Source organism: Salvelinus alpinus, chromosome 19 (assembly GCF_045679555.1).
Source record: "Salvelinus alpinus chromosome 19, SLU_Salpinus.1, whole genome shotgun sequence".
Taxonomy (NCBI): domain Eukaryota; kingdom Metazoa; phylum Chordata; class Actinopteri; order Salmoniformes; family Salmonidae; genus Salvelinus; species Salvelinus alpinus.
Genome location: NC_092104.1, coordinates 38155352 through 38179867, shown reverse-complemented (window position 1 = coordinate 38179867; position 24516 = coordinate 38155352). Strand labels below are relative to the sequence as shown.

The 24516-nt window shown below is 48.0% G+C and overlaps 1 protein-coding gene across 18 annotated transcripts in view; it reads right to left on the bottom strand.

The window, feature by feature from the left end:
* Positions 1–3994: 3994 nt before the first annotated feature.
* Positions 3995–24516, bottom strand: part of LOC139545500 (nuclear receptor corepressor 2-like) — a 132620-nt gene continuing 112098 nt past the window's right edge. For 8 of the 18 annotated variants that reach the window (XM_071353340.1, XM_071353342.1, XM_071353346.1 and 5 more), the window contains 23 exons: positions 24292–24428; positions 24026–24176; positions 23794–23901; positions 23539–23699; positions 21871–22021; positions 21141–21284; positions 20949–21026; positions 20532–20776; positions 20079–20433; positions 19660–19899; positions 19256–19507; positions 18998–19141; positions 18616–18894; positions 18248–18425; positions 17608–18080; positions 15646–15785; positions 15269–15468; positions 14832–14951; positions 14535–14677; positions 14379–14432; positions 13467–13679; positions 13014–13190; positions 3995–7294 (listed from right to left, as the gene is read on the bottom strand). In XM_071353340.1, coding sequence (XP_071209441.1) covers positions 7116–7294; positions 13014–13190; positions 13467–13679; positions 14379–14432; positions 14535–14677; positions 14832–14951; positions 15269–15468; positions 15646–15785; positions 17608–18080; positions 18248–18425; positions 18616–18894; positions 18998–19141; positions 19256–19507; positions 19660–19899; positions 20079–20433; positions 20532–20776; positions 20949–21026; positions 21141–21284; positions 21871–22021; positions 23539–23699; positions 23794–23901; positions 24026–24176; positions 24292–24428 — 4322 coding nt within the window. In that variant the 3' untranslated portion in view covers positions 3995–7115. The remainder of the gene's footprint in view (positions 7295–13013; positions 13191–13466; positions 13680–14378; positions 14433–14534; positions 14678–14831; positions 14952–15268; positions 15469–15645; positions 15786–17607; positions 18081–18247; positions 18426–18615; positions 18895–18997; positions 19142–19255; positions 19508–19659; positions 19900–20078; positions 20434–20531; positions 20777–20948; positions 21027–21140; positions 21285–21870; positions 22022–23538; positions 23700–23793; positions 23902–24025; positions 24177–24291; positions 24429–24516) is intronic. The other 10 variants (XM_071353349.1, XM_071353353.1, XM_071353354.1 and 7 more) reach the window with 8 other exon arrangements.

Below are 24516 nucleotides of genomic sequence, written 5' to 3'. Positions count from 1 at the left end.
TGTAGGTCTCCCCAGCCTGGTGGGCCCTGTGGCAGCCCCACACACCAGGCTGTCTCTGCGTCTCCTCCCTCCAGCGACGCCCTCCAGTCCGAAGCCTCCAGAGTCGCCCTCCAGTCCGGAGCCTCCAGAGTCGCCCTCCAGTCCGGAGCCTCCAGAGTCGCCCTCCAGTCCGGAGCCTCCAGAGTCGCCCTCCAGTCCGGAGCCTCCAGAGTCGCCCTCCAGTCCGGAGCCTCCAGAGTCGCCCTCCAGTCCGGGGCCCGCAACGAGGGTGCCCAGTCCGGGGCCCGCAACGAGGGTGCCCAGTCCGCACAATGCACAATGCACTCTCCCACCAATTTGTGCACATTCATTATTTTATAACTTCAATGTGTGAATTGTTTGCATTTGATTGTTAGTGTATATCATTTCCCCATTACATATATCACCAGAAGTACAATTAGTGTTAATTCCTACAATTTCTAATATACAATGTTTGTTACTTTGGTTAATGGTCATTTATTTTAATGCATTCAATATTATTATTCCAGTCTTCCTGTTCTCATTGTCTGAGTGGACACGTTGTTCGCAGAGTGCACAACCTATGCTACACTTGTGAGAAATAAGTTTGATTGAATTCCATTTTCGAGTTTTGTCAGTGTAGTAATTGTCTTTTGTTTGGAGCGCTCCTGTTACTGTTGAGTAAGGACGTGCACGCATAGAAGTAGGCCTATAGGCTACCTGTCCTGCGCACAAATGTAGGCATGTAAATGTGACAATTTGGCAGTGGTGTAAAGTACTTAAGTAAAAATACCCGAAACTACTATTTAAGTAGTTTTTTGGGGTATCTGTACTTTACTTTACTATTTATATTATTGCCAACTTTTACTTCACTACATTCCTAAAGAAAATAATGTACTTTTTACTCCATACATTTTCTCTGACACCCAAAAGTACTCGTTACATTTTGAATGCTTAGCTCGACTGTCAAATGTACTTATTCACACACTTATCAAGAGAACATCCCTGGTCATCCCTACTGCTTCGCTTGTAAATGTTGGACCGTGCCCCTTCCTTTTTAGCAAATAAAAAAAACAAGAAAATTATGCTGTCTGGTTAGCTTTATATAAGGAATGTGGAATTATTTATACTTTTACTTTTAGTTTTGATACTTAAGTATATTTTAACAATTACATTTACTTTTGATATTTAAGTATATTTCAAACCAAATACTTTTAGACTGGGTGACTTTTACTTTTAATAGAGTAATTCTCTATTAAGGTATCTTTACTTTTGCTCAAGTACGACAACTAGATACTTTTTCCACCGGTGACATTAGGTGATCTGATAGTATTTCTGATTGGGTTAATGCCACACCACTAATGACCTGTGGATCTTCTCAAAGTAATGTTTTCTTCACCTCAAAAAGCAAGCAAACGAAGTCTGTTTTTACATCCATTGAGAATTCCAATACTTCAATGTATTTGAAAAAACTTTCAAGCTCTCTCCCTTTTGATATCCCCTCATTGTGAAAGGGAAAAATGTCATGCTCTGATATAGTGGAAACGTCATAAAATAGGCCTCTTATCAATGTTTAACCTGGACTGAAATAGGTTCCGGTACTTATTTTGGGTGCTGGTCCTGTTTATATTTAGGTGCAGGAGCTCCACAATACTTTGGAGTTAATATTCTATAAGAGGAACAGGAGCTCAAGCATTATACAATTTGAGGTGCCGGAACTCAGTTCAGGTGCCCAAGTCAAGCACTGCTTCATATCCCTTGGGCAAATAACCTACAGCTGTGTTTGTCCCGAGCTCACTGGCACGGGAAACTCTGAGGGCCCAGAATATTTTATACAATGTTGCTAGCGCGCAAGCTTCTGGCCAGACCCAAGTTAATAGTTGATAGTTACAATGTTTCAAGTTCGTTGCAGACAGGCCATGTGTAGCAAATGTGATTTTTAGGATATTTATTTTTATCAGGATATGTTCTACCTGCAGGCGGCAATGTTTTTATTTATTGGCTTTTATGTAGGCTATTCTTACATAGTTGGCAATGTTACATAGTTGGAAATAGAAGTTACTTTTTAGGTTTGTATGAATTTAATTTAGATCTGGATAGAATGTTGATTAACCACATGACAAGGATTTTCACATATGAAGACTTTATTATAAATTAAATGAAAATGTTCAACAAAAATGTGCATATGAAAACCATAACTGGCATTCCACATGAGAAAGGTTGCCGACTCCTCCTGTAGCCTATTATCGCAACTTCAGGAGAGTAATGGCAGAATCTGTGAAAGCCAGCAGGAGCGGGAGGAGAATAGTTGGGTCAGGTTACGTTTTTTTATTTTTTATTCAGTTGATCTAGATCTTTGGCGCCTTCGAGGCATCAAAGAGTAAGATTAAAGTAGCAGACACGCTCAATGCATATAGTTGGTTTTATTAAAACACATAGGGTGTCTATATATGGAAAAATACACATAGAAAATGTCGAGCAATCGATTGGTCAGAAGACCAGTCAACCAACATTTTTTTTAGTCGGGGACAGCCGTAATGAGAATAGAAAGGTTCAGAACTTTTGTGAAACATCACAGGACAGTAGAAAAATATATGGCAGCTAGAAATCTAAACTGGGTGGTGTTCAGGGTAGCAGAAGGCTGGGACTAAAAACAAACAAAAGAAAACTAATGGAAAATATACTGTCAGTGTATGTAGTTTGTATAAGCTGGCTATTTTTGTCCCTTATTGTACTCCAATTAGGGGAGGGGTGGTAGGGTTAGGGGGAAATAATAAAGGAAAATATATACAAAATGAAAATCACAAGGTCTGGACAGTTAGTGAAGGATAGATGACCTTATGTCCTTAGATCACTGCATTTAACCCCCTCATTAACCAATCATTTGATTGGCAATGTGACATTCATTTTCCTGTGTTTAATGGTACTCAGTGTGTCAGAGAAGTGGTGTGGCAAAACTATGCAGGCAGCTCCTCTCATAACACCCACATCCAATAAGAGTTTAGCACCCACTTGTGGTAGCTGGTTTCCACTGCACGGAGTATAACAAAAGGTGTTCCTAATGTTTGGTATATGCTTGGTATACTCTATAGTGTATTTACTGTGATCATAATCTTTTTATTTATTTCACATTTTCCCCCCAAAATGTTTTCACATTTATTTAACCAGGTAGGCCAGTTGAGAACAAGTTCTCATTTACAACTGCGACCTGGCCAAGATAAAGCAAAGCAGTGCGACAAAAACAACAGAGTTACACAAACACAGTCAATAACACAATAGAGAAATCTATGTACAGTGTGTGCAAATGTATAAGATTAGGGAGGTAAGGCAATAAATAGGCCATAGAGTCGAAATAATTACAATTTAGCATTAACACTGGAGTGATAGATGTGCAGATGATGATGTGCAAGTAGAGATACTGGGGTGCAAAAGAGCAAAAAGATAAATAACAATATGGGGATGAGATAGTTGGGTGTGCTATTTACAGATTGGCTGTGTACATGTACAGTGATCGGTAAGCTGGCCGGCTGTCATGCAGTAGCAATTGAGCCTGGGAATGAGGTTACTGTGATCATAGTTCCTGTTTTCCCTAAGATAGTAAGATAGCTGTCTGCGTCATCTGTAGTCTAATGCTTTTACTTTCGTTTTAAAAAGGTAGACTCTGCAAAATCACTTCGCCATGAGCAGCACCGCAGATCATTGAGATGAGCGAGATGCAAGACTTTGCTCTCACACAGTCACACACCCTACGCATGTGCAAGGGTTCACTTCACGTGTGGTAGACAGGGCACTAAAACAGCGGAGAAGTGGAGTGTCGCGCTTCATCACTCTTGGTCAATTCTGCAACAACTAACTACGCAGTTTACTTTCTGCATCTACGTCATATCCCCGAGTCTACCTCTATTAAATAGGCTATTCAATGGGGGATAATATACATTTAACACATTTACATTTAACACTGTAATAAATTACAGTCAAAGTATACAAAAAGACAGCATGAGTTTCAATGGCAATAAGCTTTTTATTTAAACATTAAGGCAGTGTTTTTTTTATTTTCATTGTTACACTGCTATCCACAAAGCTTGCTGGTGGGCATGTAGAATTAAACAGTGTGAATACTTTTTCTGTAAATACCAACCTTGCAGCAAGCCACATAAATATTTACATCTCTTCAGTTCTATATACAATCCTTGCTATTATACAGTGGGTTATAATAATAAAAAAAGAAATCATTATGCACAATATGGTTGAACATTTGTCAATGCCATCTCTCCCGCCCACCCTTGTACAATACAGGGATCGCATCGGCCATTCGACTAATTCGTTTTTCGTTCGTCTTGAATCATTCTTTTCATTACAAATGAAACGCTAACTTCTAGCACGGAGAGTGACATGACAGTAATCAAAGCAAGCAGTGGAAGAACAAACAGAAACCAGAGGGGAAAAACATAAATCATTCAAATACACATCAGTACATTTCAAACTGATTCCTCTAGTTTCCTCTGCTATTTATTTAGCTAACATGTAGATATGGTTCTGTCTTCCTATCATGTCAAAATGTACTGTCACTTTGCTCTCCCAACGACTTCATGAATAGTAAATTGATATACAAGTAGAGAAGCTGAAACTCTGCTTTATTGGGCCCAGTTAAAAACTTCTAATTTGAGCTCCACCTTGACTGCCTAGATCTAAAACATGACCAGTTTAGGTAGCCAGGGTAAGAAACTTTACGTAATCCAGTGAAGATGAAGGGGGAGAGCACAGGCAGTCCAACAACTGTTACACATGTTCATTACTAACAAGTCTCCATCATGATTAACTCAACCCGCTCTCAACTAGTGGACCGGGCAGGATGACACACCGCAGTCGCCCTCAACAACAGTCACACTGAGAATAACTGTGCTTCTCTTGCTTCAATACAAGCCATGAACACTGTCATATACCACATCAACAACAAAGAGATGGCCTTTAAAATGGGTAAAAATGTAAAATCACGCATGGTAAATGAACACCAACTGTTGGACTTTAAACCTCCTCTGAATCAGGATCATGACAGAATATGTGACAGTTAAGAGCTAAGGCTGTGACAGATTTAGAAAAAAATCAAAAGAGGGACGTTTCATCTGCTCTTGGTTTCAACATTTCCCTGCATGGACACGTATAACCCTGGCATGAAGAAAAATGATAGGGAAGAAAAATCAAAAAAATTGTGCGTCACTTGGTAACTTCAGTACTGTATTATGTCAAATAAATGGCACTTAACACTAGAAATATCTTATAACTGTACAAAATCGGGTCTAGATAAGAAGGTGCATCTGGCCTGGCGTAAGGCAGAGCTCCTCTTCCTCTAGACAGTAAAAGATCAGAGGTCAGACTGTCACAACAGGCAGCCCCTAGAGACATTAGGAGTTCCATCCAAGAGACAGGCTTCCAGCAGGCCAGCTGGGGCTCACACTACAGCCACAGCCAGCACCGCCATGGACCAAGGGGCATAGAAACATTGATGGCTTTTATTTGTCACCTCTTTAATGCAAGCAAATTCCAACTCTGATGCTGGGAATTTTGCCCTGAAGCAGCTTTAAGGTTGGTCTCCATCCACTCAAAGCGGACTAGGTCATGTTTCACTAGAACTGTGATTGGCGCTTGAGTTTGGGAGCACTAAAGAATGTTGGTGGCAAGACCAAATGAAACAGATGTTAAAGGAGGACGCCTCCACAGTAGGATTCTACACTCTTCTTCTCGAGTCCATTCTCGCCTGCCCGAAACAGATTCCTAAAAATGCCGTTGTGAACAAATTGACAACTAAGTGCTTAACATCCAAAAACATTCTCAACAAACACAGACATGGTTAATATAAAAACAGTGAGAAAGTGTCACTTGTCTCTTAGTGCCATTCATCACACCCACAGACCGCTCTCTCTATTGGATGTCTGGAGACCATATGCCACCACCGTCCTCCAATAACATTTCAAATGTATGATGACATCAGCAATGGACAGCATGTATACCCTGTAAACCCCCGAAGATAGATCATTGAAAATAAGAGATAAACTGACACCATCAAAACATTCACGATCAAAAGTACTAAAGGTCTCAGCTCACTTTCAAACACAGGACTGGACTGACTGGATTTAAAAAAGAGAAAATAAAATAAAGACATTGTTTTCCTGTGTTGTTTCCTCCTCCTGTCCATCATCTGATGCATTCTAACAGTAGTAGAAATGCACAGGCCGTCTGAACTCAGTGTCCACAGTACTGTACAATAGATGGCATGCCTGGCTACATGCCTGTCCGCCTGCCCTCTGCACAGTGAAATGACCCAGTGTAGGAAGACCACTTCCCTAGCAGACCTTTCCAAACAGAACTCTGTGTGGTTCACACCCTGTCCATGGGGTCACTGGCGCAGAGCGAGAGAGACAGACAGACAGACAGACAGACACTTCTGTGCTGATGCATGTCCACTCTGGTTGGGTTTGCTGGTCAGAGGGGGCAGCAGGCTTCTCCAAGTTGAAGATCCAGGTTGAATCCCTGTTCAGAGCCCTGACATGGCCGAACAGAGCAGGCTTCCTGTACAAGCAGAGGACACATCCATCCTTGACCAAGGCAAGTGAATCCCTCCGCAGGCCAAATTAAAACACATGAGCATCAGATTATGGGTCCGTACCAAGTCCCTTCCACAAACCGTAGAAGACACTAGAACAGTATACAAACAAGCGCATGAGTTGATGTGTTCGTATCAATAAGGCCAGTAAGAGGGGGGAAAATGAAGTAAAAAAACAAGTGATTTGTCCTTTAGAGTAGTCCTGGAGTGACTGCATACACTGAAACACAGAGCAGCAGTGTTTCAGCACACCCCCATCGGTGCTTGTGATCGTCAGTCAGCTGTGTGAGATGGGAGGCCCAGAGGTCAGGTCCTGTCGTACTCCCTTGCTGGGTGGAGATGGAGCTGTAGAGTGGAATGGTGTGTGTGTGTGTGTGTGTGTGTGTGTGTGTGTGTGTGTGTGTGTGTGTGTGTGTGTGTGTGTGTGTGTGTGTGTGTGTGTGTGTCAGGTGTGTGCCTGCAGCAGCAGTGGAGGTGGTTAGTTGGCGGGTGCTGTTCTGTTCCATGGCAGGGTCTCTCACTCACTGTCAGACAGGGTCTCATACTGAGAACACAGCAGGGGCTTAGGCTCCTCCTCCCAGGACCGGCCCTGTCCCTGAGCCCCTAACTGGCCAGAGGGGGTGGGGGAGGGGTTTGACACCGGCATGCCACTTGGGAAACGCATGGTCAGGGGGTTACACGGGAAGGGTGTGGAGCCTGCAAGAGGAAGAACAGCAACAATAAATCCTTGAGTACTGACCATGATGCCATAGGCAGCAGAATGCAGTTCACAGGGTTTAAAGGTGATTGGTTTCCTGTCTTTGATACAGTTGAATATGAGCAGTGAGATATGAGATGTGGATAGAGGTGCAGTGAGAGATGAGATGTTGATAGGAGGTGAGAGGGGCAGTGAGAGATGAGATGTTGATAGAGGTGAGAGGGGCAGTGAGAGATGAGATGTTGATAGGAGGTGAGAGGGGCAGTGAGAGATGAGATGTTGATAGGAGGTGAGAGGTGCAGTGAGAGATGAGATGTTGATAGGAGGTGAGAGGGGCAGTGGGAGATGAGATGTTGATAGAGGTGAGAGGTGCAGTGAGAGATGAGATGTTGATAGGAGGTGAGAGGTGCAGTGAGAGATGAGATGTTGATAGAGGTGAGAGGGGCAGTGAGAGATGAGATGTTGATAGGAGGTGAGAGGGGCAGTGAGAGATGAGATGTTGATTGGAGGTGAGAGGGGCAGTGAGAGATGAGATGTTGATAGAGGTGAGAGGTGCAGTGAGAGATGAGATGTTGATAGGAGGTGAGAGGGGCAGTGAGAGATGAGATGTTGATAGAGGTGAGAGGGGCAGTGAGAGATGAGATGTTGATAGGAGGTGAGAGGGGCAGTGAGAGATGAGATGTTGATAGGAGGTGAGAGGGGCAGTGAGAGATGAGATGTTGATAGGAGGTGAGAGGTGCAGTGAGAGATGAGATGTTGATAGGAGGTGAGAGGGGCAGTGAGAGATGAGATGTTGATAGAGGTGAGAGGTGCAGTGAGAGATGAGATGTTGATAGGAGGTGAGAGGTGCAGTGAGAGATGAGATGTTGATAGAGGTGAGAGGGGCAGTGAGAGATGAGATGTTGATAGGAGGTGAGAGGGGCAGTGAGAGATGAGATGTTGATTGGAGGTGAGAGGGGCAGTGAGAGATGAGATGTTGATAGAGGTGAGAGGGGCAGTGAGAGATGAGATGTTGATAGGAGGTGAGAGGGGCAGTGAGAGATGAGATGTTGATAGAGGTGAGAGGGGCAGTGAGATATGAGATGTGGATAGAGGTGAGGGGCAGAGGTGAGAGGTGCAGTGAGAGATGAGATGTTGATAGGAGGTGAGAGGGGCAGTGAGAGATGAGATGTTGATAGGAGGTGAGAGGGGCAGTGAGAGATGAGATGTTGATAGGAGGTGAGAGGGGCAGTGAGAGATGAGATGTTGATAGGAGGTGAGAGGGGCAGTGAGAGATGAGATGTTGATAGGAGGTGAGAGGTGCAGTGAGAGATGAGATGTTGATAGGAGGTGAGAGGGGCAGTGGGAGATGAGATGTTGATAGAGGTGAGAGGTGCAGTGAGAGATGAGATGTTGATAGGAGGTGAGAGGGGCAGTGAGAGATGAGATGTTGATAGAGGTGAGAGGGGCAGTGGGAGATGAGATGTTGATAGAGGTGAGAGGGGCAGTGAGCGATGAGATGTTGATAGGAGGTGAGAGGGGCAGTGAGCGATGAGATGTTGATAGGAGGTGAGAGGTGCAGTGAGAGATGAGATGTTGATAGGAGGTGAGAGGGGCAGTGAGAGATGAGATGTTGATTGGAGGTGAGAGGGGCAGTGAGAGATGAGATGTTGATAGAGGTGAGAGGGGCAGTGAGCGATGAGATGTTGATAGGAGGTGAGAGGGGCAGTGAGCGATGAGATGTTGATAGGAGGTGAGAGGTGCAGTGAGAGATGAGATGTTGATAGGAGGTGAGAGGGGCAGTGAGAGATGAGATGTTGATTGGAGGTGAGAGGGGCAGTGAGAGATGAGATGTTGATAGAGGTGAGAGGTGCAGTGAGAGATGAGATGTTGATAGGAGGTGAGAGGGGCAGTGAGCGATGAGATGTTGATAGAGGTGAGAGGGGCAGTGAGAGATGAGATGTTGATAGGAGGTGAGAGGGGCAGTGAGCGATGAGATGTTGATAGAGGTGAGAGGGGCAGTGAGAGATGAGATGTTGATAGAGGTGAGAGGGGCAGTGAGAGATGAGATGTTGATAGGAGGTGAGAGGTGCAGTGAGAGATGAGATGTTGATAGGAGGTGAGAGGTGCAGTGAGAGATGAGATGTTGATAGGAGGTGAGAGGTGCAGTGAGAGATGAGATGTTGATAGAGGTGAGAGGGGCAGTGAGAGATGAGATGTTGATAGGAGGTGAGAGGGGCAGTGAGAGATGAGATGTTGATAGGAGGTGAGAGGGGCAGTGAGAGATGAGATGTTGATAGGAGGTGAGAGGGGCAGTGAGAGATGAGATGTTGATAGAGGTGAGAGGGGCAGTGAGAGATGAGATGTTGATAGAGGTGAGAGGGGCAGTGAGAGATGAGATGTTGATAGAGGTGAGAGGTGCAGTGAGAGATGAGATGTTGATAGGAGGTGAGAGGGGCAGTGAGAGATGAGATGTTGATAGAGGTGAGAGGGGCAGTGAGAGATGAGATGTTGATAGGAGGTGAGAGGTGCAGTGAGAGATGAGATGTTGATAGAGGTGAGAGGGGCAGTGAGAGATGAGATGTTGATAGAGGTGAGAGGGGCAGTGAGAGATGAGATGTTGATAGAGGTGAGAGGGGCAGTGAGCGATGAGATGTTGATAGAGGTGAGAGGGGCAGTGAGAGATGAGATGTTGATAGGAGGTGAGAGGTGCAGTGAGAGATGAGATGTTGATAGAGGTGAGAGGGGCAGTGAGAGATGAGATGTTGATAGGAGGTGAGAGGGGCAGTGAGAGATGAGATGTTGATAGAGGTGAGAGGGGCAGTGAGAGATGAGATGTTGATAGGAGGTGAGAGGTGCAGTGAGAGATGAGATGTTGATAGGAGGTGAGAGGGGCAGTGAGAGATGAGATGTTGATAGAGGTGAGAGGGGCAGTGAGAGATGAGATGTTGATAGGAGGTGAGAGGGGCAGTGAGAGATGAGATGTTGATAGGAGGTGAGAGGGGCAGTGAGAGATGAGATGTTGATAGAGGTGAGAGGGGCAGTGAGAGATGAGATGTTGATAGAGGTGAGAGGTGCAGTGAGAGATGAGATGTTGATAGGAGGTGAGAGGGGCAGTGAGAGATGAGATGTTGATAGGAGGTGAGAGGGGCAGTGAGAGATGAGAGGGGCAGTGAGAGATGAGATGTTGATAGAGGTGAGAGGGGCAGTGAGAGATGAGATGTTGATAGGAGGTGAGAGGGGCAGTGAGAGATGAGAGGGGCAGTGAGAGATGAGATGTTGATAGAGGTGAGAGGGGCAGTGAGAGATGAGATGTTGATAGGAGGTGAGAGGTGCAGTGAGAGATGAGATGTTGATAGAGGTGAGAGGGGCAGTGAGAGATGAGATGTTGATAGAGGTGAGAGGGGCAGTGAGAGATGAGATGTTGATAGGAGGTGAGAGGTGCAGTGAGAGATGAGATGTTGATAGAGGTGAGAGGGGCAGTGAGAGATGAGATGTTGATAGGAGGTGAGAGGGGCAGTGAGAGATGAGATGTTGATAGGAGGTGAGAGGGGCAGTGAGAGATGAGATGTTGATAGGAGGTGAGAGGGGCAGTGAGAGATGAGATGTTTATAGAGGTGAGAGGTGCAGTGAGAGATGAGATGTTGATAGAGGTGAGAGGGGCAGTGAGAGATGAGATGTTGATAGAGGTGAGAGGGGCAGTGAGAGATGAGATGTTGATAGAGGTGAGAGGGGCAGTGAGCGATGAGATGTTGATTGGAGGTGAGAGGGGCAGTGAGAGATGAGATGTTGATAGGAGGTGAGAGGGGCAGTGAGAGATGAGATGTTGATTGGAGGTGAGAGGGGCAGTGAGAGATGAGATGTTTATAGAGGTGAGAGGTGCAGTGAGAGATGAGATGTTGATAGAGGTGAGAGGTGCAGTGAGAGATGAGATGTTGATTGGAGGTGAGAGGGGCAGTGAGAGATGAGATGTTTATAGAGGTGAGAGGTGCAGTGAGAGATGAGATGTTGATAGAGGTGAGAGGGGCAGTGAGAGATGAGATGTTGATAGGAGGTGAGAGGTGCAGTGAGAGATGAGATGTTGATAGGAGGTGAGAGGGGCAGTGAGAGATGAGATGTTGATAGGAGGTGAGAGGGGCAGTGAGAGATGAGATGTTGATAGGAGGTGAGAGGTGCAGTGAGAGATGAGATGTTGATAGGAGGTGAGAGGGGCAGTGAGAGATGAGATGTTGATAGGAGGTGAGAGGGGCAGTGAGAGATGAGATGTTGATAGGAGGTGAGAGGGGCAGTGAGCGATGAGATGTTGATAGGAGGTGAGAGGGGCAGTGAGAGATGAGATGTTGATAGGAGGTGAGAGGGGCAGTGAGAGATGAGATGTTGATAGAGGTGAGAGGGGCAGTGAGAGATGAGATGTTGATAGGAGGTGAGAGGTGCAGTGAGAGATGAGATGTTGATAGGAGGTGAGAGGGGCAGTGAGAGATGAGATGTTGATAGGAGGTGAGAGGGGCAGTGAGCGATGAGATGTTGATAGGAGGTGAGAGGGGCAGTGAGAGATGAGATGTTGATAGGAGGTGAGAGGGGCAGTGAGAGATGAGATGTTGATAGAGGTGAGAGGGGCAGTGAGAGATGAGATGTTGATAGGAGGTGAGAGGTGCAGTGAGAGATGAGATGTTGATAGGAGGTGAGAGGGGCAGTGAGAGATGAGATGTTGATAGAGGTGAGAGGGGCAGTGAGCGATGAGATGTTGATAGGAGGTGCAGTGAGAGATGAGATGTTGATAGGAGGTGAGAGGGGCAGTGAGCGATGAGATGTTGATAGGAGGTGAGAGGGGCAGTGAGCGATGAGATGTTGATAGGAGGTGAGAGGGGCAGTGAGAGATGAGATGTTGATAGGAGGTGAGAGGGGCAGTGAGAGATGAGATGTTGATAGAGGTGAGAGGTGCAGTGAGAGATGAGATGTTGATAGGAGGTGAGAGGTGCAGTGAGAGATGAGATGTTGATAGGAGGTGAGAGGGGCAGTGAGAGATGAGAGGGGCAGTGAGAGATGAGATGTTGATAGGAGGTGAGAGGGGCAGTGAGAGATGAGATGTTGATTGGAGGTGAGAGGGGCAGTGAGAGATGAGATGTTGATAGAGGTGAGAGGGGCAGTGAGAGATGAGATGTTGATAGAGGTGAGAGGTGCAGTGAGAGATGAGATGTTGATAGGAGGTGAGAGGGGCAGTGAGCGATGAGATGTTGATAGAGGTGAGAGGTGCAGTGAGAGATGAGATGTTGATAGGAGGTGCAGTGAGAGATGAGATGTTGATAGAGGTGAGAGGGGCAGTGAGAGATGAGATGTTGATAGAGGTGAGAGGTGCAGTGAGAGATGAGATGTTGATAGGGGTGAGAGGTGCAGTGAGAGATGAGATGTTGATAGGAGGTGAGAGGTGCAGTGAGAGATGAGATGTTGATAGAGGTGAGAGGTGCAGTGAGAGATGAGATGTTGATAGAGGTGAGAGGGGCAGTGAGCGATGAGATGTTGATAGAGGTGAGAGGTGCAGTGAGAGATGAGATGTTGATAGAGGTGAGAGGGGCAGTGAGCGATGAGATGTTGATAGAGGTGAGAGGGGCAGTGAGAGATGAGATGTTGATAGAGGTGAGAGGTGCAGTGAGAGATGAGATGTTGATAGAGGTGAGAGGTGCAGTGAGAGATGAGATGTTGATAGGAGGTGAGAGGGGCAGTGGGGGGGGGCAGCAGTACCTGTGGAGGAGGGCCGGTCCTCCCAGACACGGTTGGTGACGGGCGTGCGGCGGTTGGCATCCCCCTCAGAGTGGACAGAGGACACAGAGGAGGGTCTCTCCCCCCCTGACAGGCCCGGCCCGGGGGATTTGGCCTTCCGTCCGTTAGAACGCCCGCTGCCCTTTGGTTTCCCCCCAACTACACAAAAAGAGACGGAGAACAAAACACAGCCCTGTGGTTTAGTGGCCAATTCTATTCACATTTATCTACCATACATCTGAAGTTACAACTGTGACAAACTAGTCTAGCAAAGCTGAAAGAATGAATAATTCACTTGATTTGTTACACATACATTACTGTTTCATAATGGAAATACTGAGCCCTCTGAACACCAGTACATACAACCCAGCCAACAGCCCTGCGACTCGGATTGGAGGCTTATGACAGAGGGAGATTTACGAGGTAATATCACACCTTGCAGTGAGTAAGAGTCCTCCGTCCGTCCATCAGCGGGGAGCATAGCAGCAGGCATACTGGCAACCATGGGGTTAATAGCATTGGAGGAGGGAGGGCGCTCCTCGGCCTGGTCATCATACTTTCCCATCAGGGCCTTTCTGATAATGGCCTCCAGCCCTATGGTGTTACCGGACACCTCGGGAGCCGGGTGGCTGCGGATACTCACAGGTCCTGAGAGGCAGGAAGTGGCAGGGGGAAGTTAGAGAGGGCATTGAGTAGCGGGAGAGAGAGCGAAAGAGAAACATAGATAGAGGTTATGGTAAAACAGAAGACAAATGGAAAAGGGCCAACATGAGAATGGAGGAGTGAGGGAGAGAAAATGAAGACGGGGACAAGAGAAAGCAAGAAAAGGGAGTGAGAGAAAGAGAGTGGAACAGCAGAGAGGGGAAGAATAAACCAGTCAGCACATCCTCAGAGAGATGAAGAGAGACATGTTGGTTTGTGCTGACGCAGCTTTCAGTCTGTCAGTGGGCATTATGTAGGTTATGAGCCTCCAGAGGATAGCCACAGCAGAGAGAGGTGATGGACTCTAAATAACATCCAGCACGTAGCTACTGCTCTCTCCAGTCTCCTGTGAGTAGCCATGCTGATGCACATGCTCCGGAGCCGCAGCCAAAAGCCTAGCTGTGTCAGCTAGGGGCTCATCAGGGGAACGTGGCCATGGAGGAGAACCTCTCTGCTGTACCATGCTGATCTATACCACAACAGAGTCACATAAACAGAAAATCTAGCTAACAGTCTACCGTGCATAAATCACAGAAAAACTACTACTCTAAGCACGTTATACAACAACATTGTGGTTGAGAGTAACAATAATCCACCTCTCCCCACTAATATCCCACGATCATTTCTAGAAATGCTGCATCTTACCTGCAGTGGTAGAAGCAGGCATGTTGAAAATCTCTGTTCCTGGCTGACCAGGATCTGGATGTGGAAACAGTATTTTTAGAGCATAGTCTCTCTGTCTATGACTACAGTATCTACAGTACCAATGCTGTATGCGGTCACTGTGGTGGTGGGACTCACTGAAGTCGGCGTCACTGCCGACCACGGTCATCTTCTTGATCATCTCCTGTTTCTTGGACTTGACGATGGCCGAGGTGCTCTCAGTGAGCTTGCTGAAGAAGGCTGGGGGCTGGGAGGTGCTGGGAGGGGAGTGAGAGCCCATGCTGTGGGGAGATGACCACATCTAGTTAGCGTCTGGAGAACTACTGTACTACTGCTTCCTACACTACGGCTATTACCCTCATTTTTTTTTAACCAAGAGTAGTCCAGAGATTGATTTCTATCTGTGCGAGGAAGGGAGGTAGGGTGAGACCTTACCCCTGCTCGTTGGGGTAGGAGGCCCCTTGTGTCTCTGGTTCAGACATGGCTCCGGCAGGGGACACGGGCTCAATGCCGTCTGTAGACATATTGACAGGTGACACCTTGGGCTGAGGGGACCTGGGAACACACACACACACACACACACACACACACACACACACACACACACACACACACACACACACACACACACACACACACACACACACACACACACACACACACACACACACACACACACACACACACACACTAATGAGCCACTGTGGTCTGGCTGAGTATGCACAGTCATCTACACAATATTCAATATCAATTCATGTCAGTAATATTTCGGTATCTGCATTTCCACATAGGATTAAACGTAGTACATAACATGCGACACTCATAGGAAGATACAGAGCGGTGCCATATACAGTATAAAACCTGGGCAGTACCTGTCTCGGGCACGATCCCCTCCGGCTCCCTCTGGAGTGTAGCGAGGCCCCTGGCTGGGCTCCTGGGAGGCAGGTGGGGCCTGGGGGGCGCTGGGGGGCCGGGTCAGGTCCAGGACAGAGTTGCTATGGTAAGACTGCTGCATAGGGACCTGCTGCTGGGCCTGCTGGGTCTGCCGGGTGTAGTCCTTGGTGATCACCTCCTGTTCACCACACACATCACAGATACAGGTCAGACACAGCATCTCTCCTTCCGTCCTGTCTGCTTCTCATTCCTACAGACTTTAAGAAGAACTGGACGGGAAATCATCTTTAAGATGGTAAATGTCACAGTGATATGATATAGTAAAATATATTCCTGTAGTTGTGTGGGGGCTTACACTGATGTGCTGGGCCAGGGTGACCACCCTCTGGCTGCCTTTGACCAGGGGGGACTGGGGCTGCTGGCCCGGGGACAGCCTCTCCTCAGAGGGAGGCCGGTACAGACCATGCTGCTCCATGGGCATCATCTTCTGTTGAACTGAGGGGACAGGACAATACACACACACACACACAAACACAGGGTGGTGCCCACAAGCGCACACACACACATTAAGCAGCACCACCATGTACACACAAAGGGGACAAAGAAGGTGAAAATTCAGTTTCCTGGGTCAGTTTGAAGAGGCAGCTTACAGGAAGTCTATAACTACAGTGTATTAGTATTCCCTGTTTCTAAAGGTGAAAACTGACGAGAGCTTGTTGTAAAATGAGCAGATAAACATTGCGTAAGTGACACATCTGCTGTGCATAAGAGCTCAACGGTAGTTTTCCTGCTGCAGAAATCCTCTGTCTCTACAATGTGTTGTCAGCCAGTGGCGTTGGATGTGTCAAGCTACTTCAGAACACTACAAACTTATTTATATACTGAACTCTCCTCAAAGGAGAGAAGCATGAATCACTGACAAGCTTAGAGGTGACATAAAATGGCAACTCAATACTAGGAAGGTGTTCCTATATATATATATATATATATACGTGTGTGTGTGTGTGTGTGTGTGTGTGATTATATATATACATACCTCTCACAGCATGTTATACCACAACACTCATCTGACCTCGACATGCACACACTTTCCCTATAGGCATGTCATAAATATTGATGTGGCACATAGCTTTACAAATGGAAAAACAAGAAAACAATATTGCATTTCTAATGATGGAAAAGCCGCGTTGAGCGGTTTGCATGTGGAAAAATCAGAATAAATTACAGTGAGGCGTAATAAGGACATGCAGAGATTTGGGGGCCAGAAGCTGCAGCACCCCCCTCCCCCAGGATCTTTTTATGGGTCTCTCCACCCCCCGTTACGCCCTCTCCCTGCCCCCCACCTCCACCCTCCTCCAGAGGAAGATCAACGCTGTCTGGAGCTCCGGAGAGGTTGTTTGTCTGTCTGGTGGCTGATGGGGCGTTATTCTCGTGATGCACCCTGGCAGGCTCGCCTGACCGTTTCCTACTACATTTCACACTGGTTTATATTGACACCGACTGACACACACAACCTAAGCTTTCTCTTTTGTCATTCAGGTAATCTAGCTAGCAATATTTGCGCCTTATTTCTGGAACATTTTGTGAGGCGAATATCTGTAAGGAAGGTGTCATTACTTACTATGAATCAAATACTTATAGAATTACTATGCTCATCATAAACCTTCTAACATTACATTGATAGATTGATAACAAGGCTACTTTATTTAGTTTCTAATATGGAACTCTTGAATGCTACAGGTGAACTAAGATTGCAATATGAGGGGGGAGGGGTGCCACATGGTAAAGACAGCCACATCCTCAATAAAAAGGAAATTAAAATAAGCAGCAATGAATGTTACGTTGAAATCTTCCAACCACTGAGCCATCTATGAATGATACCTTAAAGGGCATCTAGGATCTCTCTCCAAGGAAATACCAATTGGGTTCTGTATTTGTACCATAATAATGGTCAATACATAGTCATTTAATAAAAATATATAGTCATTTAATAATTTGATTTATCCAGCTCGTAAGCTGCTTTCATCTCCTAAATATTCTGTCTAAGTAAGCTCAAGTTTAGACATTTTCTACTTCTCAATGTCAAAACGTGTTAAATAATAATTAGATGGTCACGTTTGGATATATATTTTTTTTATAGTTCTCTACGTTACACAAAAAAATAGCATAGCGTAGAAAAGAACACAAAAAAATAAATATGTCAAAAATAATTTGGACTGATTTGATAATGCCCAACCACCACAGCGTGCAATAGGCCACAGACGGACGAGGGGAGGGTCTGGGTGATGAGGGGACCCTGGGATCCAGAGCGTCTTACCATCACTGGCGCTGTTGGCCACGAGCGAGCCCGTCTCTGGCATCCCCGTTTCACAAGAAATTTGACGCATGATAATCGCGTTTATGAAGTTGGCCGCAGTCATGGTGGTCTTACCGAGTGCTCGGAGCTCTTGTTCCTGAACGGACATCGGTTTGTTTTGAGTCTTTTCCCTACTAGGTGTGCCACTTTCTCCACGGCCAGCAGCGTTATCCGACTGGGGGGGCAGCAGGTGAGGGGGTCGCCCTGAGTGGTGAGAGGCTGAAGAGCCCTGGGGGTAGGGGCTGGGGTAACCCCCTTGGTTAGGGCTGGCCAGCTTGGGGTCAGATTTGCTGGAGGATATAGAGGGCCCATGTTGATCTTGGGTGTGTTTGGGAAGGCCTCCCCTACTCTTGCCCCCATCCCGGCCCATTTCCTTAGAGTCCATGCTTTGTTGGTAGCCGTAGCCTGGGTAGCGATTTGAGCCTGGCATGGACCTGTCAGAGGAAAACAAAAATCACTAAAACAGTCAGTAAACATGCCAACCACAGACGAACCCCCACCACCATCTGCACATCATATTTAGAAGAACCACAGAAGAAGGCACGTGCAGTAGGAGATACTTAGCCATGTATCCAACCATGCATGTCACCAAGCAGGTTACCTTAGCACAGAGGGGTTGTTGTGGTCGCTGACAGGCAGACTCTTGCCCCCAGTGTTGTGCAGGACGCTGGGCCTCTGCTGGACACTGTCCTGGGTGCGAGGGGACACCGGGGAGTGCTGGTGGCCATAGCCAGAGTGGGAGGAGGGCCTGACACTACCACCTGAGCTGTGCTCTGTGCCTGAGGGAGGGAGGGTACAGATACTTTACACACAGCACAGAGCTCATATCATCTCATTGAACAACAGCATAGACATCCAACACAGACCATGTGCAGTAAATGTACTACTATCATGGTAATAACATAATAGTGTAATAATTGAATAGCAGAAAAACAGACAGGCAGTGAGTGGGTCTATATCTTCACACACCTGGTCTCCAGATGGGGGCATGTTCCACGTTGCCGTGAGAGATCCCCTTCTCTCTGTCCCTGTCCCGCTCTCTCTCCCGTTCTCTGTCTCTGTCCCGTTGTCTCTCGCGATCCCTCTCTCTCTCCCTCTCCTGTTCCCTGTCCCTCTCGCGGTCTCTCTCCCTCTCCCTCTCGCGGTCTCTCTCCCGGTCTCTCTCCCGGTCTCTCTCCCGGTCTCTCTCCCGCTCGCGGTCAGCAGAGGACGGTGTGCCGTGCTGCTTGCTCATGTGTTGGGGCCCAACTACACAGCACAGGAGAGACACAAACAAAACACAGATGAGTCCGTCACACAGCATCACATTTAAAACACAGAACGCTGGCTGGTGTAGAGTCCAGTCCAGTACCTGGTGAGATGGGAGAGGAGGTGTATGGCTGGCTAGGGAAGGCTCCAGGGATGTAGGTGATGCGGTCCATGGGGGAGCCGGAAGACCCTGCAGAGGGAGGGACCAGGACAGGTAAGTGTGGCACCTGAGACAGATCGATGATCCCTGGGAACAAGAAGAAAGAACAACACTAGTCAAAACTACAGACTGCACTACACTGGTCCAGCTAGGCTACTTTTTGTGTGTGTGTGTTTGCACCATGACCAGAGTGAGGCTCACCGCGCGGGGCAGCAGAGTAGGGCAGTTGGAGGGGTTGGTCCCGTGGTGAGAGCCCCCTCAGCAGGTCTGAGCGCTGGGCAGCCATGGCGGCGGCTGCAGGCCACTGGTGCATCTGCTGGGAGGTGATGTAGTCGTTGAGCAGTGTCTGGCGGTTCTCCAGGGCCGCCGTGTCGGGGAAGCCCCGGATCAGGTAGGGGTAGGGGTGAGGGTAGCCAGGGTTAGGGGCCAGGTGGCGAGGCAGGTAGTACGCTGCTAAATGAGGAGGAAGACAAAGAGACCATATAAAGCCATCATATAGTCACATACACTGTCCCCCCAACCACACAGAAAGAGCAGTTATTGAAGGAGCTCCTATGTAGAACTGTACAGTGGACACGAGAATGGTCTAGTCGTGTACTATGTACCTGGGTCGATGGGGATGCCCTGACGCAGGGCAGCAGGGTCAAAGGCCAGGGGGATCTGACCTCGGTACACGTCAGCCCCCAGACCCTGCAGCAGACGCTCGTACGACGCCAGGGACGCCTGTTGTTGGGCCTGTTGTTGGGCCTGCTGCTCGGCAACGCCCGGCAGCGGTGACTTGCCAGAGCTCATCTCCCTAGGGGTGGGTGTGGACTTGCGCTCCTGAGGCTGATTCTTATTGGAGCCTGGACCACACAGAGGAGAGACAGGAGAGAGAAGGATGCTTCAGAACACAAACACAGTGGGCTTCACATGAGCTTCACATGAGCTCTTTTCATTTCAACCCAGGGTGAAAAACAATCAATGCGTTACAATCGAACAGGTTCTACGACAGTGCACAGTCCGGTGTCAGTGTGTGACATACCTTCATGCTGCCGCTGGCCTGATTCTCTGGACAGGGGGGATCCTCTGTGAGAAGGCCCAGTGTAGGGAGCCCTCATGCCACCCTTGTGTTCCTCGTAGCCAACGGGGCTGTGGTGGGCCTTGCCACCCTGTTCGCCCCCCATGGCCAGAGGCGAGGAGCGGGCCATGGAGCTGGCCGTGCTGACCACAGCGCTGGGCCGACCCTTAGGACCTTCCTCGTAGCGGCCCCGCTGCTCAGGCCCCCGCATCTCCAGGTGAGGGGGCATGCCGTAGTGAGAGCGTGGGGAGCTGGCGATGATGGAACGAACGTCATGCCCCTTCCTTAAGCCACCCTGCTCCTGCTTCATAGGAGCACCCTGAAAAAAGGAAACACTGAATATCTCTACCAACAGGGACTTTTCTTGCTTTTATTTCCTTGACGCACAGTGCATCTACAGTGTGGCGTTCCACTCACCTGTGCTATGATGCCATCTTTGCCAGCCTTGGCCATCATCATGCCATCGGGCATCTGTCGTAGCTCCTCTCTGGGGATGAGGTGGATGGATCGGCCCCCCTCCTTCACAGTGGGCACCATGCCGTCTCGTCCCTTCATGGGGTCAGCCATCTGGCCAGGCCCTCGGGGCGGGGAGCCCTCTCTCTTCATCTGCTTGGGCTCTCGCCTCATGTAGCCATCCTGGGGTTCCATGTGACGGGGGATACCTGGGGGAAGAGGAGGAGGGGTGGAACACAAACACACAGGAGTTCAAATTTGAAGTCAGACTGGAACTTTTTTGACAATTAACTTCTCTTGAGCGATTGTACAACTAGGCGAGGTGACCATACCCTGATGCAGTGTATGGAATATAAAAAAATTGTGGGTCTATTTGCTTACCCTGTGAAATGGAACCACGGATGTGGTGGGTCGGGTGTGGGCTGTCTCTCTCATGGGGCATGGCTCTACCCATCAGACCTGAAGTATGTGCGGGAGTGAAGAAAGAGTAGCATTTTTTACGTCCTTGTAGGACTCTAGTCTATGTAAAGTACATGCTAGAGCTCTTAGAGAGTAGCGGACTGCTCAACTTACCCTCACAGTTGGCTGCAGACAGAGAGTCCCTCATGGGCAGCCCCCTGGAGATCCCTCCCTCCATGACATCATAGGGGCGCTTCAGCCCCAAGATCTCCCCAGGCTGGCCCCGGCTGTCTTCTTTAGGGTTCTGAGAGGGTAGGCCTGAGGTGAACACGCCACAAACAACAGTCAATAGAGGGCATTGAGAGGTGGCTTTAACTCTTCAAGACTAAAGGCGATGCCTCTGTTCCTGTTGTTACAGTATGTACACTACTGTTCAAAAGTTTGGGGCCACTTAGAAATGTCCTTGTTTTTGAAAGAAAAGCACATTTTTGGTCCATTATAATGATCAGAAATACAGTGTAGACATTGTTAATGTTGTAATTGACTATTGTTGCTGGAATTGGCTGATTTCTTATGGTATATCTACATAGGCATACAGAGGCCCATTATCAGCAACCATCACTCCTGTGTTCCAATGGCACGTTGTTAGCTAATCCAAGTTGATCATTTTAAAAGGCTAATTGATCATTAGAAAACCCTTTTGCAATTATGTTAGCACAGCTGAAAACTGTTGTCCTGATTACAGAAGCAATAAAACTGGCCTAATTGATCAATTTGATGTTATTTTAATGGACAAAAGATGTGCTTTTCTTTCAAAAACAAGGACATTTCTAAGTGACCCCAAACTTTTGAACGGTAGTCTAAGTGTAGTAGCACGGTGTTTCTAGAAGGTTAGAGAACTGACGGTCATAGGTGAGGATGTGTCCGCTGATGCCCTCATAGACCACGTGTCCTTTGGACAGGGCCTCGTCCCGCTCCCTCTCTGCCCTGCTGGGATTGTCTTCCGTGATCAGACGGGTTATGGTCCCCTTGTACAGAACGTCAGCCGGGGTGCCCTGTGGAGGGAGGGACAAACGCAGAGGAACACAACAGCCAATCACCCCACAAGATACAGCAGATGTCAGTTTAACCCTTTCATTGCTCGTTGTTGTAAGATGCATATTTGTCCTGAATGTTATTTTTTTATTGTGACGATGATTAAGATCATACGGATCGTTTATCGTTCACTGATGCCAATCGGAGAATTGTGTGGCAATTGTTGTTATGCGCGTGGATGTCACGTTATGATTCAACGAATACAGAGCTTTATGTCCCGACCGCTGCTGCAACAGAGCCATCACGCTAAACAAATTGAATTGCTCACTACTATACCAGCAGCAGCGTAGTCACATAAGAACACAATTTGTGTCTCAGACAATACCCCCCACACACACTCTGCAGTGCTAACACCAGGTGACAGAACGGCAGCAGCGGGTTTGGTCAGGGCTATTGAGTCATATCTCTGGCACACTTTCAGTGCGAGTCAGATTTGCGCCATGGCTAGTGAGGGTTTACGTAAGCCTGCTGGGAGGCTGAGAGAGAGAGCACGCACAGGCCTGTCCCCCCCCAAAAACGCCTTTCGTCAACTAACACTTTTTTTACCCACCCTTACTAGCTCTGACTTTGCTGATAGCTCCTTTATTGAGGGAAAATGTACATACTATAACTGTGATATGTGGGTGTCCCTCCTAGCTGCCTTAAAATAAATGCACTAACTGTACGTCACTCTGCTAAATGACTAAAATGTACAAGTCAAATGATATTCGGGGGAGGGGGGGGTCGGGGGATAGTGACGTCAGATGCCAGACCATAAGTGTAGGGTTAGGGGGGGGTGGGGGCTTGTCTCACAGGATCAAGTGGCCTTGACAGACACAAACACCCTTCCTATCTCCCTTATCTACCCTCAGCATCCAATGTCATCAAGGGAGATGCGAGAGACCTACGCACCCGATGCCGCAAAGATTATCTGTACACACACACACACCTCATTGACAGATAGGCTTTCACTCTGCCTAGCAGTCAGCTAGACAAACAAAGGAGTCGCCGTGCGACATCCCCACCCACTCTGATTATATACGACCTCTCACCTTTCCCTCAGTTATCTATCTGGGCACATATAATCTCATCCCATTTCCAGGCCAGTTGGCTGAGGGAGTTATTACATCAGGCTGAAGACCGTGCGTATCAGTGACGGGGCTTAGCGAGTGGAGAGAGTAAACAGATAAATCAAGTAGGGAACAGACGTGGTACAGTGTGTACCTGTTGCTAGGGCGACAGGGAGCAGTCAGAGCCACGGTTATGTCACACCAGTCAGGATCAGCAGGGAGATCCTGCCTGCCTGTTGCCACAGCCTTTACCCAGCCTAACTTTCCAGCCTGTGCTCATGACCTCTCAACACGCCTGTGTCGTTGTCCTCGTTTCATTTGGAGACGTACAATAAACAGTCCGGTGAGAATTTTAGGCCAAAGCTGTTAGTCATGATAATAAGTACGGCCCAGTTAGCACAGCGTTGAGGTCGGTGTGTTGCTCTTACCTGGGTGATGGAGCCTCCTCGGTAGGAGATGGGGGAGTCCTGGTGAACTCTGGTCCCAGGGATGCCCTTCGTGATGCTGCCCCCCTGCACCGCTGGCATGGACCCTGCAAATTCAACACATCCAGGAGAACAAAGTCCGGGCTTTACACTGGCATGGAGGTCTGTTTATGCACCAATAACAGAGCAGAGAATCCGTATGAGCAGAGAACAGTGTACCGACAGAGGGGTGTGTAGTGTATCTAGCTGTGAACTCACCACGTCCAGCGTTGGCGTCGTGGGGCGCCCCCTGCGTGGACAGGTTCTCTGCCTGGGAGGACGAGCACCGCGGGGACAGCTGCTCCTGCTTCACCACGGGGTAGGGACCTGGTGTGTGCGAGTCAGAGGGGGACAGTGTGAGATAAGAGCAGAGAGGAGTGTGTGTCAGTGCAGAAAGCCCAGGACACCCAAACGGAGAATTGAAGGTTAGGGTAAGAAGAGGGCAACTCACCAGCAAACCAAGGCTGGGAATGCTGCACCCACTCCAGACACTTGGACTCACCCACTTTCCTCTGATCCATCCAGGACAAACCCATCTGTGCAGGGGGCATCTTCCCATGGTCCATCCCGTGAGCCGGGCTATGCAGCTGCACTGGGGTTCCCTGCGAACCACACAGCAACAACAGTGAGCATAGTGCATGGCAACACTCCATTCACTTTCCCCATAACTTCTAAATGGGTGCTACGATTCTCTGGAGAAACGTTAATGTACTGTACCTGTGTGATAGACCCCCCTGGCTTGTTGGAGGAGATGAGAGGGGGTGGCTCTGGCATGTGGAGGGGGCGCACCGCTGCCAACCTGACGCCATCCTGCTGCAGACCAGGGGGCCCAGAGTGTCCAACCTGCTGGAAAGCTGAGATCACAGACAGATACTTCTATATGGATACAAATATAGACAGAGCAGGATTGGATAGGAAATAACAGTTAAAGGGGATTGGCTA